Source organism: Physeter macrocephalus, unplaced genomic scaffold (genome assembly GCF_002837175.3).
Source record: "Physeter macrocephalus isolate SW-GA unplaced genomic scaffold, ASM283717v5 random_24, whole genome shotgun sequence".
Classification (NCBI taxonomy): Eukaryota; Metazoa; Chordata; class Mammalia; order Artiodactyla; family Physeteridae; genus Physeter; species Physeter macrocephalus.
In genome coordinates, this window is record NW_021145311.1 from 61,984 (window position 1) to 75,650 (window position 13,667).

General features: G+C 58.7%; 1 protein-coding gene across 3 annotated transcripts in view; it reads left to right on the plus strand.

Annotated features, from left to right (window-relative positions):
* Positions 1–13,592, plus strand: part of DPP9 (dipeptidyl peptidase 9) — a 46,471-nt gene extending 32,879 nt beyond the window's left edge. For 2 of the 3 annotated variants that reach the window (XM_007109311.3, XM_024134075.2), the window contains 8 exons: positions 1,091–1,243; positions 1,649–1,784; positions 3,775–3,920; positions 4,869–5,015; positions 7,288–7,440; positions 8,067–8,209; positions 9,549–9,660; positions 12,503–13,592. In XM_007109311.3, the coding sequence (XP_007109373.1) occupies positions 1,091–1,243; positions 1,649–1,784; positions 3,775–3,920; positions 4,869–5,015; positions 7,288–7,440; positions 8,067–8,209; positions 9,549–9,660; positions 12,503–12,595 (1,083 nt within the window). In that variant the 3' untranslated portion in view covers positions 12,596–13,592. The remainder of the gene's footprint in view (positions 1–1,090; positions 1,244–1,648; positions 1,785–3,774; positions 3,921–4,868; positions 5,016–7,287; positions 7,441–8,066; positions 8,210–9,548; positions 9,661–12,502) is intronic. The other variant, XM_024134076.2, reaches the window with a different exon arrangement.
* The last annotated feature ends 75 nt before the right edge of the window (positions 13,593–13,667 follow it).

The window sequence follows — 13,667 nt, forward strand, 5'->3', positions numbered from 1 at the left end:
CCCACCTGCATATCTTCTCACATGGTCCTTGTGACAACACCAGCACACGACTTAACTACATGTGGTGTGGGGTTTTCTCACGACATCCTCCATTTCTAGAAAACCTGCATGTATTTTTCAAGCCCAGTGACAGAGAACACATCAGTGTTTGTTGTAAAAATTGAATCGTTCTAAATAATCCCCTTCCATCCTCACCCCAGACCCCTGTGACCTCCCCACTCTGCCTCAGAGGTGACCACGGGGGGAAATCACTGCAAATCTTTCCTATTTTCACACATCTCCACAGGAGCATCATCATTTTAGACGATTTATAGGGTTTTTTAAGACAGTACAGCTTTATGTGGCCACAGAGAACTGTGCCATAATTATGGAACCAGTCCGTCTTCTTGGCATTCAGGGTATCACCTCTCTTTAGTCTGAAGAACACTTGGAGCATCTTTGTGCCTTCGTTTTGAACTCACCTCTCTGGTGGCGTCCTCAGGAGCAATTCCCAGGGGTGTGATTGCCGGTTCAGAGGATGTGCCTTTTTGAAGTGCCTCTTTAAGCGTCTGTACTGTGCGGTCAGCCCCAGCAAGGCAGTGCCTGTTCCCGGCCCCAGAGCAAGGCTCCTTCCTGCTTCTCCTGAGGACAGTGCCTAAGAACCATGCTAGGGGTCTGATGGGCGTTCCCCCAGGAAACCGGTGGGGCAGGGAGTTAATACTTCTTTAACCCTGAGCACCTGGGTCAGAGAGGTGGGCTGTCCCCGCTGGGGACCGGGGCCGGGGACTGGCAGGCCCAGGACAGGCCCTCCCTCAGCCTCTGTCCCAGCACTGGGGCCTCAGCCCCCCTCAGCGGCTGCTCTGGGTCTGCCTGGAAGGAGCTGTCCCGACCTGGAGTTCTGATTCCAAGTCAGACCGGAGAACGCGCAGTTAGCTCAGCCCTAGTGGGGTCTGCTCCCGCCCCACGGGGTCTGTGAAGTCTCCCAGACAGCTCTCCAGCTGGCAGGCTCAAGCCAGCTCCGGGAGAACGGGTCCCCTGTCCACACAACGCTGGGCCCTCCCTGGGGGTAGGGAGGGCGGCCCTGTCACCAAGAGGCCCCGTGCCCCCGCAGATCTGGGTCAACGAGGAGACGAAGCTGGTGTACTTCCAAGGCACGAAGGACACGCCCCTGGAGCACCACCTCTACGTGGTCAGCTACGAGTCGGCCGGTGAGATCGTGCGCCTCACCACGCCCGGCTTCTCCCACAGCTGCTCCATGAGCCAGGTGGGCACCTCCCTGATGCTCCCTCCCTTGGAACATTCTAGAACATCAGGCAGCATCCTGGAACATGAGCACAGGGCTACCCCCATCCTGGGCAAGCAGCCGGTGGCCGTTTGCTGGCTGCAGAAGCAGCAAGATGGGCACGCTCTGGCGTCGGGCAGGTCTGGCTCTGACCCCCACCCCCGCTGGGTCCAGCAGCCTCCGCCTGGGGTCCCCTGGCCAGGAAACAGGCTCCTCTCGCCTCAGTCTGCTTATCTGCAAGGCGGGGCTGGTGGTAACAGCAGTAGAGTTAGACAGGGGAACACACCGCACGGGGTGAAGATGGCATGTGGTTGATGCAGGTGGCGGGCGAGCAGGGAGGGGGAGGGGGAGGCGCCCCGTGGTCTCAGCACCCCGTACCGCCCGCAGAACTTCGACATGTTCATCAGCCACTACAGCAGCGTGGGCACGCCACCCTGCGTGCACGTCTACAAGCTGAGCGGCCCCGATGACGACCCCCTGCACAAGCAGCCCCGGTTCTGGGCCAGCATGATGGAGGCGGCCAGTGAGTAACCCCAGGCCCCGGGCCCTTGAGCAAGTCCTTCCCCTTGGGAGCCCCAGCTTGCTCGTCGCAGGCGTGGTAAATAAGGCAGGTGAGAGGGGGCCGTCTGGGCGAGCACAAGGCATTGAGTGGTGTGGCCCCGAGAGCAGGTTGAGCGTAACCACAGACCCCAAACTGTTCTGTGGGCCCCCCGAGACAGTCTCTATGCTGCTGTTATGGATGGAGCACATACTCAGTGCAGGAGCCGACTCTGCCAGACGGATGGGGTCCCTACACGGGCCATCCTCGTCCTCAGGGGCGGCCGTCTCCAAGGGCGCCTGTGCAGAGCAGACGCTCCAAAGTCTTCGTTTGTGGTAGGAGCCGGGGGTGGGTCGCGAGGGGCCTCGGGGAGCACGAGGCAGCTTGTCAGTTTGCCCAGGAGCCTCCAGGGTGCCAGAACTCTGCCCGGCTGACCCCGGGTTCCAATTCTGGCTGCGGAAGCGAAGGCAGGTCAGCTCATCTTGCTGAAATGTTTCCTTATCTATGGAACGGTCCAGTGGCAGCCCGTGGGATGTAAACCAAGCGCTCACGTAGCGCCCAGCTCATAGGAAGCGCTCACTAAAGAGGACGCCCTTCCCTGGACCCAGCCCTGCCGCTTGCAGATTTCTAGAACGTTGTAGGAAGTAGGAATCCCTGGAGTTTGGGGTGGGTTTTATGGGCTGGAAAACAGTTTGTCACATCACCGCCCCCGAAAGCTGAATAAGTAAGCAGCCCCCTCCATCTGACAGCTCAGTCCCTGACTCTCCCCATGTCACCATGGATGTGACAGCGTGGGAACTCTGGCCCTGGTTCACGGAAGAGGAAACTGAGGGAAGGGAGGGGCCTGCCAAGGCACCCAGCACAGCCAGTGGGACAGCAGTGGGGGCGCGGGTGTCCCGATGCCCAGCCCCGGGCGTGCAGGCAGGCGGACAGGGGCATCGCTGCCCCAAAAGTCCAGTCTCGCCGTATTTGTGGGCCATATCTGTGAGAAGCTGGCAAGCTGGCCCGTGGGCCAACTCCGGCCACGTCCAGTCACTTTGGCATCACCCGTGGTGGCTTTGGGGCTGCAGCAGCAGCAGAGTCAAGTACAGTCGGCCCCTCCCTAGCCACAGGTTCTGCATCCACGGGTGCAGCCAACCGCAGAGGGTTCCAAAAAGAAAAACTTGAGTTGTGCGTGGCAACTAGTTACATAGCACTTGCATCGTATTTACAACTATTTACATAACATTTGGTGTCAGGTATCATAAGTAACCTAGAGGTGACTTAAAGCTAAAGCGCGCGGGCGGGTGTGCATAGGTTGTATGCAAATACTATGCTGTTTTCAGATGAGGGGCTTGAGCATCGGCCGGTTTTGGTATCTGAGGAGCGCCCTAGAACCTATCCCCCAAGGATACAGAGGGACGAGTGTGGTTACAACCCAGAGACACGATGGCTCTTCTGCGTGAAGAGCCAAAAATACTTACTACTTAGCCTTTTACCGTAAATATTTGCAGACCCCTGACCTACATCACTATTTACTTATTTTCCTCTTAAATCGACACCCTGTTTAACCTTAAATGAACTTAAAGGAAGAGTTGTCTTCACCACTGGATTGGAAAACCAGTGTTGATTTGCAAAGATACAGGTAACCATGAAAATCAGAGAGAGCCCCCTCCCCGCCATACAACTGGCCGTTAATCAGATCCCAGCGCTGTTGTCACCTCCGTGCTAGATGAGCCAGTGTCGGGGCTCTGGAGTTGGTCCCGGCCAGACTGTGGCCTGGCCCGAGCCGGCTCACAGGGTGCAGGGTCACTTCCGCCCTCAGCCTCTGACTTTAACTGTCGGGCAGCGCAGGGGATGGGGTGCCTCCGGTCCACTCTCCGGGGCTGGGGGAGTGTGGGCGTCGGCCAGACGTGGGCCCCGCTTCGAGGTGGGCTTCCCGGGCCCACCCTGGCCCAGCCCGGCCCTCGGAGCCACAGCCGCTCTGTCTCCGCAGGCTGCCCTCCGGATTACGTGCCCCCAGAAATCTTCCATTTCCACACGCGCTCGGACGTGCAGCTCTACGGCATGATCTACAAGCCGCACGCCGTGCAGCCAGGGAAGAAGCACCCCACCGTCCTCTTCGTGTACGGAGGCCCACAGGTGGGCGCTGCCCTGCTCCCCACACCCTCCTCCCTCCACCAGTGCCCCTCCCCATCCCCACTGACCACGCAGGGTCCTTGGGGGCCCCTGGCTCTCCTCACCCCACCCTCCGGCACAGCCACCCTTTCGCCTGCTGATACTCCCGTGTCCCTCTGGGAATCCCCCCTAAACCCGGCGTGTGTGTCTGGGCCACCTGCCCAGCAGTGACCCACTCTCACCCCTGGTCACCAGCTTGGGGACAGAGGTGGCCAAGGGCCCTGGGCCCAGCTCTCTGAGAACGGGACAGGCCAGGAAGGCAGGTTGGCAAGCAGGTCCATCTAAGAGAGCGTTTCTCTGCTGGAGGTGGTCTGTCCCCCAGGTGGCACTTGGCAATGTCTGGGGACATTTGTAGTTGTCACAGCTGGGGTGGGGGATGCTCCTGGCATCTAGTGGGTAGAGGCCTCGGATGCTGTCAACACCCTACAGTCAGCGGGATGCCCCTACCCCCAGAGCACGATAAGGCCCCGAACATTCATCGTGCCAGATAAGGGACTAGTGTAAGTGACGTTACTTGGGGAACACACTGCCCGCCACCCTCGGCAGTTTTTGTGTCTGTTTTTAGAGATAAGTGAAGGGTAGAAAAGAAAGAGGCTGAAGAAATAAGGGAGTAATTCCATGGAGGGCCTGGGGCAGAGGCTCTGGCCGAGAAGGGAGCCTGGCCGGGGCCTTCCTCTCTGTAGCACATCCCAAGCACAAGGCCTGGTACACAGTGGGCCCCCGTCTGACCTTCCCCTCCCCACCACGTCCACAACCTGCCCGGGGCCATCCGTAGCTTTCACGACAGAGCACAGGCCCCGTCTTCAGGCTGTAAGCTCCCGTCCCGTCCCGCTGGCGTCTCGCCCGCCTAGCCCATCCTGCCCGTGTTTTACTTGTATTTCTCACACTCGCCTCGTCTCGCCTTCCCCACAGGTGCAGCTGGTCAATAACTCCTTCAAAGGAATCAAGTATTTGCGGCTTAACACTCTGGCGTCTCTGGGCTACGCCGTGGTCGTGATTGACGGCAGGGGCTCCTGTCAGCGAGGGCTCCGATTTGAAGGGGCCCTGAAAAACCAAATGGTAACATCTCTTCCCAGTCCCTTCCTGTGTGGTGAAGGGGGACCTGGGGCTTGGGGGCAGCCCTGGGGCACCTTCATCAAGGACAGTCCTGGCCAGGATGTCAGTCATAAGTGGGGCGGCCTTTGGAACCAGAGGGAACATCCACTCTGTTGCTCAGCTCTGAGCTGGGCCTGTGGGGAGACAGGTAGACACACGCCCCACCTGGTGCCTAAAACCCAGATGCAGCCAGACACGTCAGTATAGGCCTGATCAGCAGGAAGTCCCAAGGGTTGGGCAAGACAGGCACTGGTGGCTGTGGAAGTGGTGCTGATGGTGGTGATGGTGATGTTGGTGGTGGTGGTAATAACAATAGTGATTGTGATGCAGATGTTGATGGTGATGATGGTGATGAGGCAGATAATGATAGTGATGGTGGTGGTGATGCTGATGATAATGGTGATGAAGATGGAGATGGTGGTGATAAGGATGATGACGGTGATGAGGATGTTGATGGTGGTGATGATGATGATAATGGTGATGAGGATATTGATGGTGGTGATGATAGTGGTAGTGGTGATGAGGATGATGATGGCAGTGGTGATGATGATAATGGTGATGAGGATGTTGGTGGTGGTGATGATGTTGGTGTTGAGGATGTTGGTGGGTGATGAGGATGTTGATGGTGGTGATGATGATAATGGTGATGAGGATGTTGATGGTGGTGATGATGATAATGGTGATGAGGATGTTGATGGTGGTGATGATGATAATGGTGATGAGGATGTTGATGGTGGTGATGATGATAATGGTGATGAGGATGTTGGTGGTGGTGATGATGTTGGTGATGAGGATGTTGATGGTGGTGATGATGATAATGGTGATGAGGATGTTGGGTGATGATGATAATGGTGATGAGGATGTTGATGGTGGTGATGATAATGGTGATGAGGATGTTGATGGTAGTGGTGATGAGGATGATGATGGCAGTGGTGATGATGATAATGGTGATGAGGATGTTGATGGTGGTGATGATGATGATAATGGTGATGAGGATGTTGATGGTGGTGATGATGATGATAATGGTGATGAGGATGTTGATGGTGGTGATGATGATGATAATGGTGATGAGGATGTTGATGGTGGTGATGATGATGATAATGGTGATGAGGATGTTGATGGTGGTGATGATGATGATAATGGTGATGAGGATGTTGATGGTGGTGATGATGATAATGGTGATGAGGATGTTGATGGTGGTGATGATGATAATGGTGATGAGGATGTTGATGGTGGTGATGATGATAATGGTGATGAGGATGTTGATGGTGGTGATGATGATAATGGTGATGAGGATGTTGATGGTGGTGATGATGATAATGGTGATGAGGATGTTGATGGTGGTGATGATGATAATGGTGATGAGGATGTTGATGGTGGTGATGATGATAATGGTGATGAGGATGTTGATGGTGGTGATGATGATAATGGTGATGAGGATGTTGATGGTGGTGATGATGATAATGGTGATGAGGATGTTGATGGTGGTGATGATGATGGTGATGAGGGTGTTGATGTTGGCGGTGATGATGATGGTGATGAGGATGTTGGTGGTGGTGACGATGATGATGGTGATGAGGATGTTGATGGTGGTGATCATGATGATGATGGTGATGAGGATGTTGATGGTGGTGGTGATGATGATGATGGTGATGAGGATGTTGGTGGTGGTGATGATGATGATGGTGTTGAGGATGTTGATGGTGGTGATCATGATGATGGTGATGAGGATGTTGGTGGTGCTGATGATGATGATAAGTGTGATGAGGTTGTTGATGGTGGTGGTGGTGATGATGGTGGTGGTGATGATGATGGTGCTGGCAGTGGTGGTGCTGGTGGTGGTGATGACGGTGATGACACCAGCTGTTCATCAAGCCTCAGCATACGCCAGGCCTCAGAGTACAGGACACTCAGCATCTCGTTTCATCCTCACACCCACTGTAGACTCGGTCCTGTTCATGTTAACGTCCTCGTTTTGGGGATGAGGAAACTGAGGCCCAGAGAAGGGACATGACTTTCTCAGAGTCAGCCAGGAGATGGCGGGGCCGGGTTGGTGCCAGGCCTGTCTGACCGCCACCCCAGACAGCAGATTTGCATGGGGCCTGGAGAGAGGGGTAGCGTCCAGAGAGCTGCTTTTGATCCAAGAGGAAGAGGGCTCCCTGCAAGGGAAGAGGTGGGACAGCAGGGTGCGTGCCTGGGAGGAGGCCACTGAGAGGTGCCTGGCCTCATCCCCCAGGGCCAGGTGGAGATCGAGGACCAGGTGGAGGGCTTGCACTTCGTGGCCGAGAAGTACGGCTTCATTGACCTGAGCCGGGTTGCCATCCACGGCTGGTCCTACGGAGGCTTCCTCTCGCTCATGGGGCTGATCCACAAGCCCCAGGTGTTCAAGGTGGGTCCTGCCCCCGCCTCCTCCCTCCTGTCTGCCAGCGCCCACCCGTGCCCCTTGGAGCCCGCCCCCCCGGGGGAGGCATCTTGGCAGGGGCCTTGCCACGTGGCTGTTTCTCCCCGCAGCAGCCCCATGGGGCCGAGCCCCCCTCCTCATTGCCCGCCACTGCTGACCCCAGGATGGCGTCCGGCTGCACAAAACCCCGCCAGCAGCTCTCTGTGGGAGGCTGAGCCCGGGACCCCGGCCTCGGATGGGCAGAGGTGGGGCATGGTGTGAAGAGCGTCGGGGGAGGGGCCCCCAGGCCGGCGGCACTGTCAGGGCACCGCGGGGCGGCGATGAGGAGGCGGAGGCGGCAGGAAGGCAGTGGGCCCAGGGAGGGGCCGATCCCGGCCCCGGCGCGCTCGTTCAGCTCACCCACCCTCCCGAGACAATGCACGGTCCACGGGGGAGACACGTCTGAGGGCCCCTCCCCTGCCAGCCCCCGTGTGCATGCCCGCTCCTCACGTCCTCCGGGGGAGGCCCCGGGACAGCCGGCCAAGCGCAGGCTCCCAGGACCTGACCTTTGTGTGTATGTGTCTTTCTCTTTCTTTCTCTCTCTCTCCCCCCGCTCCATCCACTGTGGCCCTCAGGTGGCCATCGCAGGCGCGCCGGTCACAGTCTGGATGGCCTACGACACAGGTTACACAGAACGCTACATGGATGTCCCAGAAAACAACCAGCTTGGCTACGAGGCGGGTTCCGTGGCCCTGCACGTGGAGAAGCTGCCCAATGAGTAAGGCCCCCACCCGCCCTGACTTCAGGGTCGCCAGGGCTGGCCGTCCATGAAGCTGGCCCGCCTGTGGCCAGCTGGGCGTGGCTTCCGCACCTCCCACTCTGCCTGCCCCTTGGTCCCCTCCTCTCCTGCAGCGCCCCCTCCTCACCGCTCCTCACTGAAAGCAGGTGCCTGGGTTCTCTTGGAGCGAGGAGGGAGGGAAGCCCCCCAGCCCTGCCCCCAGAAAGATAGAAGGGAAGGTCTAGAGTCGCACCTTGCACGTGCTGGCTCCCCTCATCCCCCAAACACGCGGCCCACCATGGACCGCCTGAGTCAGTTTTGAACCTGAACGGCCTCTGTGGTTCTAACCTCTGTGAACACAGGTCCACAGTGGTTCTAACATGTAGGTGTGTTGGACCAGCTCTGATGTCCCATGTCACACTTTGGGCATTGGCTTCTGATTCGCCGATCAAAAAGAAACTGGCGTGGCCAGTTTCTGGTGTGGCTCTGTCTGGTGAACCTGGGCCCCATCTTTAGTGCCAGGGTTCTCGTCACAGGCTGACCCCGCCAGGACCCCTCTCCCCGCAAGGCTGCTCTCTGGTCTGGAGGGTGGCCTGGGCTCCACGGTGGCGTGCTATCGTGCAGCCAAGCTCAGAACCCACTGCTCCGTGGCCACTCCGATTTACGTTCACATTCATCCCAATTTACTAGAACAGCAAAACCATGGAGACAGAGGACCAGTCGTTGCCCGGGGTAGGGAGTGACTGCTCATGGGCACGGGGGTTTGCTCCAGAGTGATGGAAGTGCTCTGGAACTCAGGATAGACATGATGGTTGCACGACACTGTGAATGCACCAAATGCCCCTAAATCCCTTTAAAATTAGTAAATTTTAGGTTGTGTGAGTGTCACTTCAATAAGTTATTTTTATTTATAAATCAAAATTTTAAAAAGTAAGGTTCCTCGACCACCCTTGCCACATGTCAGGCACTCAGTAGCCACTTGGTGGCGATGGGTGGCGCAGGTCTAGAACGTTCCATCGTCTCAGAGTGCCCATGGGCAGCACTGCTCCAGAAGCTTCCCCGAGCTCAGGGCATTCCAGGCACAGCCTCTGCGCACATCCCTGCCCTCCTCTCCTGGAAGGAAGTGAGGGGTCTCCCAGACCCGCCACTTGTGCACTGTGCACGGGCTTTGAGTTCCGCCACGTTCTGCTGCTGAGCTGCTGCTTCCGCCCTCACTGTCCTGGGGCTGGGGCGGGACCCTGGGCCCCCAGCCCTGGCTGAGCGTGGACTGTGGTGCGACTGCCTATGGGCGGGAGAAGGGGGTATTGCCCCAGACCCTCACGCCCACCTTGTCTTCCAGGCCCAACCGCCTGCTCATCCTGCACGGCTTCCTGGATGAGAACGTGCACTTTTTCCACACAAACTTCCTCGTCTCCCAGCTGATCCGAGCAGGAAAGCCTTACCAGCTCCAGGTGGGTGGCTCCTCCCAGGAGCCCGCAGGGTGGGCAGCAGTGGGTCGGGGCACCCCTGGCCCCGCCCCCATCCTCACACCTGCCTGCCTGGCTCCACACTTAGCCGGCTCCCTGAGTTCTGACCACCGTTCAGCAGACGTGCGCTGATCGCTCCGGGTCCGCGCCGCCCTCTGCTGGCGACACCTGGGAACTGGGCCAGGTGGAGGGAGGCTGATGTTACCGAAATGATTGCGCATGCGCGCCAGGAACCTTGCTTTGAAGGAACTGTACAGAATGCTGAAAGCATCTGGGGGCGGGGCGGGGGGGGTGTCCCTTGACAGGGGTCAAAATAATTCCCCGAAGAGGTGACATTTAAGGGTGCTAAAGAGTAAGTGGGGACTCATCTAGGCCTGGGGGGGTGGCTGTGGAAGACACCAGACAGGAAATTAGTAGAAGGGAACAGCTCCAGGACGGGAGACCAGGGTGGCTCATCTGGGGGCGGGGCGGGGGGGGGTGTCCCTTGACGGGTCAAAATAATTCCCCGAAGAGGTGACATTTAAGCGTGCTAAAGAGTAAGTGGGGACTCATCTAGGCCTGGGGGGGTGGCTGTGGAAGACACCAGACAGGAAATTAGTAGAAGGGAACAGCTCCAGGACGGGAGACCAGGGTGGCTGGAGCCAGCAGGAGAACAGCTGGGGAGCAGGGTGTGGTGACCGGCATGGCAAGCTGCGTGGGCGGGACTTCAGTAGTAAGGGGCGGGACCTCGTGAGAGGGCGGGGTTTCAGCGGTAAGGGGTGGGCCTCGGGAGGGCTGTGTTTTGTTCCGAAGGGTGAGGCGAGGTGTCAGGCATCCCCCTGGCAGCCCTGTGGACAGAGGCCCATGGGGGCCAGTGGGACATGAGCCACAGTCAGTTGTCCCGGCAGGAAAGGGGACGGGAGTGGGGAGCGAGAGGCCTGGTGGATTCGGAGGAGGGTGGGGGTGTGCTGGAGGCGAGAGGAACAGATTTTATTACCCGCTGCCGCCACGCAGTCTTTGCGCTTCCTGGACGCCTCCATGCGCTCTGACCTGTCAGGGGAAGACACGTTGACATTCAACAAATGGGGAAACTGAGGGTCGCCGGGCAGGAGGGACAGGCCGCAGGGACCTCTGGCTGGGCATGCACTTGCCAGACAGGGCAGGAGGAAGGCGGGGCTCCCTGTGGGTGAAGAGCTGGGTTGGGCGCCGCTTGGCAGTCCCGCCCCCAGCTGCACATGCTCTCCAAACACAGGCCAGAGGCAGCTGCACATCAGAGCAAAGGAGTCAGGCGGGGCCAGGATGGATCCTCACCTGTCCCTTCTGAGCGTGAAGCCCTGAGCCTCGCGGCTGGGATAGCCGCTCCCCGTGCGGCCATTGGCGGCAGGTCCTTTAACCTTGGGCCTTGTCTCCTCATCTGTGAAATGGGCGTGATAACCCCTGCCTCCCAGAGGTTGTGAGGGTCAAATGAGTTCTCTCAGGAAAAGCATTTGGCACACAAGGGGGGCCCAGAGGCTTGTGCCCCTGCCTCCCCAGGAGAAATTGAAGGTGAGACAAGACGCTCCCTTGGGGGCTGCGAGTGGGGGAGATGGAGCACGCCCACCTGCCTCTTCAGACACCCGGCAGCAGTTGGCCTGGAGGCCAACCCAGCTTGTTGGTGCAGCACATTTGTTGTCGGATGTCAGGCCTGGGACTGGGGGCTGGGAGCACGGTGGGGAGCCAGATGGCCCCTCTCCCTGCCCTCACAGCCCAGAAGGCGGAAGTAACCAGACACCCAGGACCCAGGGTGGCATGAAGGGGTGGGTGCAGCGGGGTCTGTCCCAGGCAGTGCCGCTGCCCCGGGCCCGGAAGGAGTGGGGCCCGTGAGGCTGTAGGGGCAGCAGGACGCAGGAGTCCAGGTCTTGATCTCAAGCTGGCAAGTCCTTGCGGACCTCTGAGCTGGGGACCGTATGATCAGACTAGTGATTCCTCCAGGATGGATTCATCAAGGCAAGGGTGGAGGAGGGGAGATCTCTGGGCAGTTTGATGCATTCCTAGGGTAATGCATTCCTAGAGTCTGGAGCAGGTTTCACGCCTACCCCGTGAGCCCTTAGGGCTCCTCCGAGAACTGTTGGGGTGTAGGAGCCCTCATTTCATAGTCAGAGGCAAGACCTACATCCCTGTCACCATCTACCCAAGAGCCTGGACATGCGCTCAGCCAGGTCTCAGGGACTGGGTGATTCCTTGGGCATGGCCCTTGGCACCAGCGTGCTGCCGTTTCTCTCGGGATGACCCCCCCCCCCAGGTGGTGAGCAGACCCAGGAAAACACCTGGCACAGCCTGGGGTGGAGAGGCTGTCCTGGGGCCTTAGCGTGTATAATCCCCAACGGGGCCTGTTGGAGAAATGAACGTGGCTCAGGTGGAGGCACCAAACGTCTGTGAGACATGAAGCCCCAGCCATTCCACAGAGCTGGGTTCCTTGCACCTCCCTGGGTTTGGGGGATAGAGCAGCAGTACAGTTTCTTAAGGCTTTCGTATGTGCAAGTCCTCTGTGTTTGAGACCTTAGCTTGCCTAGGCCACAAAGACCCTACAGGGTCTGAATTCTTCGCTCAGCTTTTATGGGGGGCTGCCGTCAAGCAGGCTGTCACTTGCCCAGAATAACACAGCAAGCTGGCCACGGAGGGGGTATTCGAACCTGGGTCCCTCAGTGCCGGAGCAAGACCTCTTCCGTTTCTGCACCCTCCCCGGGGGGCGGGGGCGGGACCAAGGCCCTGAGGAGGGACACTCTGAGCCCGGGGGTGGAGGGGTTCCGGGGTAGTGGGGTGCAGGGGTGCCTCGGTGCCACCAGCCTTGCCTTCTCTGTCCACCCAGATCTACCCCAACGAGAGGCACAGTATTCGCTGCCCCGAGTCCGGCGAGCACTATGAAGTCACACTGCTGCACTTTCTACAGGAATACCTCTGAGCCCGCGGGCCGCCACACGCGGGGCCTGCACCGTCAGAGCACAAGTGGCTTCGCCGCTGCCGTTGCAGGAGGCGGGTGGGGGACGAGGCAGGAGGGACTGAGCGGCCCCGCAGGCCCTGTGCAGCGCCTCCTCCCACCGGCCCCCCCAGACCGCCTGCCCGACCGCCTGCCCCGGGAGCTGCCGCCTTCACCCCAACGCCTTTTACTGTTTTCGTTAACGCTCCTGGAGTTTCTGCCTGCTGCTTCTTCGTGGCCAGGATGGAGAGATGAGGCCAACGTCCACGAGGCACCTTCCTCCTCTCCCTGTCGTCCAGGAGCAGGAGCCTCAACTCCACTTGGCACTGGAGGCCAGAAGAGACTCGGAGGAGCCGGGCCTTTGCCCCGGGGACCCCCAGGCCCAGCCCGGCCACCGGCCCAGAGCATGTGGTTGCCTTTCCTCCCCACCCGCCCACTTCATATTTGTGTTTCGTTTTGTTTTTCTTTGGGGGGGTGGGTGGGCATTTTTCTTAATTATTTAAAAGACAGAAAGCAAGGGGTGCCTAAATCTAGATTCGGGGTCTGCCACCGGGCCACAGGGTTCACCCCAGCCAGTACCCAAAGCCCACAGCGGGAGTCGTGCCCAGCAGGCCGTGAGCGGTGCACAGGGAAGCGGGGCAGCCGTCCGGCCCGGCTTTCAGGCAGGCTCTGAAGCGCGCCCAGCCCCATTCTCGCCCTCTGGCCACACGTTTCTGCCTGGCCCGCCCGCCCAGACCGGGGTTCCAGGGCTGGGAGTGGAACCCTCCCCGCCTCAGGGTTATCCTTACTCCTTCCTTTCCCTCCCGCCAAGAGTTCTGCCACGGGCGGGTAGGAAAAAAACAAAAAAACAAAACAAAAAAAAAATCCCACCAGAGACGAACCACCTCTACACATGAAAAGAAAATATTTTTGTCGATTCTTATTCTTTTATAATTACGCGTGTAAGAAGTAGACTCATTAAACGATTCCAGATGGAAGCGTCGCCACCTGCCTGAGGTTCCTTCTGAACCCCTGGGGCTGGTGATGGGGGCTCCTCGAGTGGGCGGGGCTCCTGGGA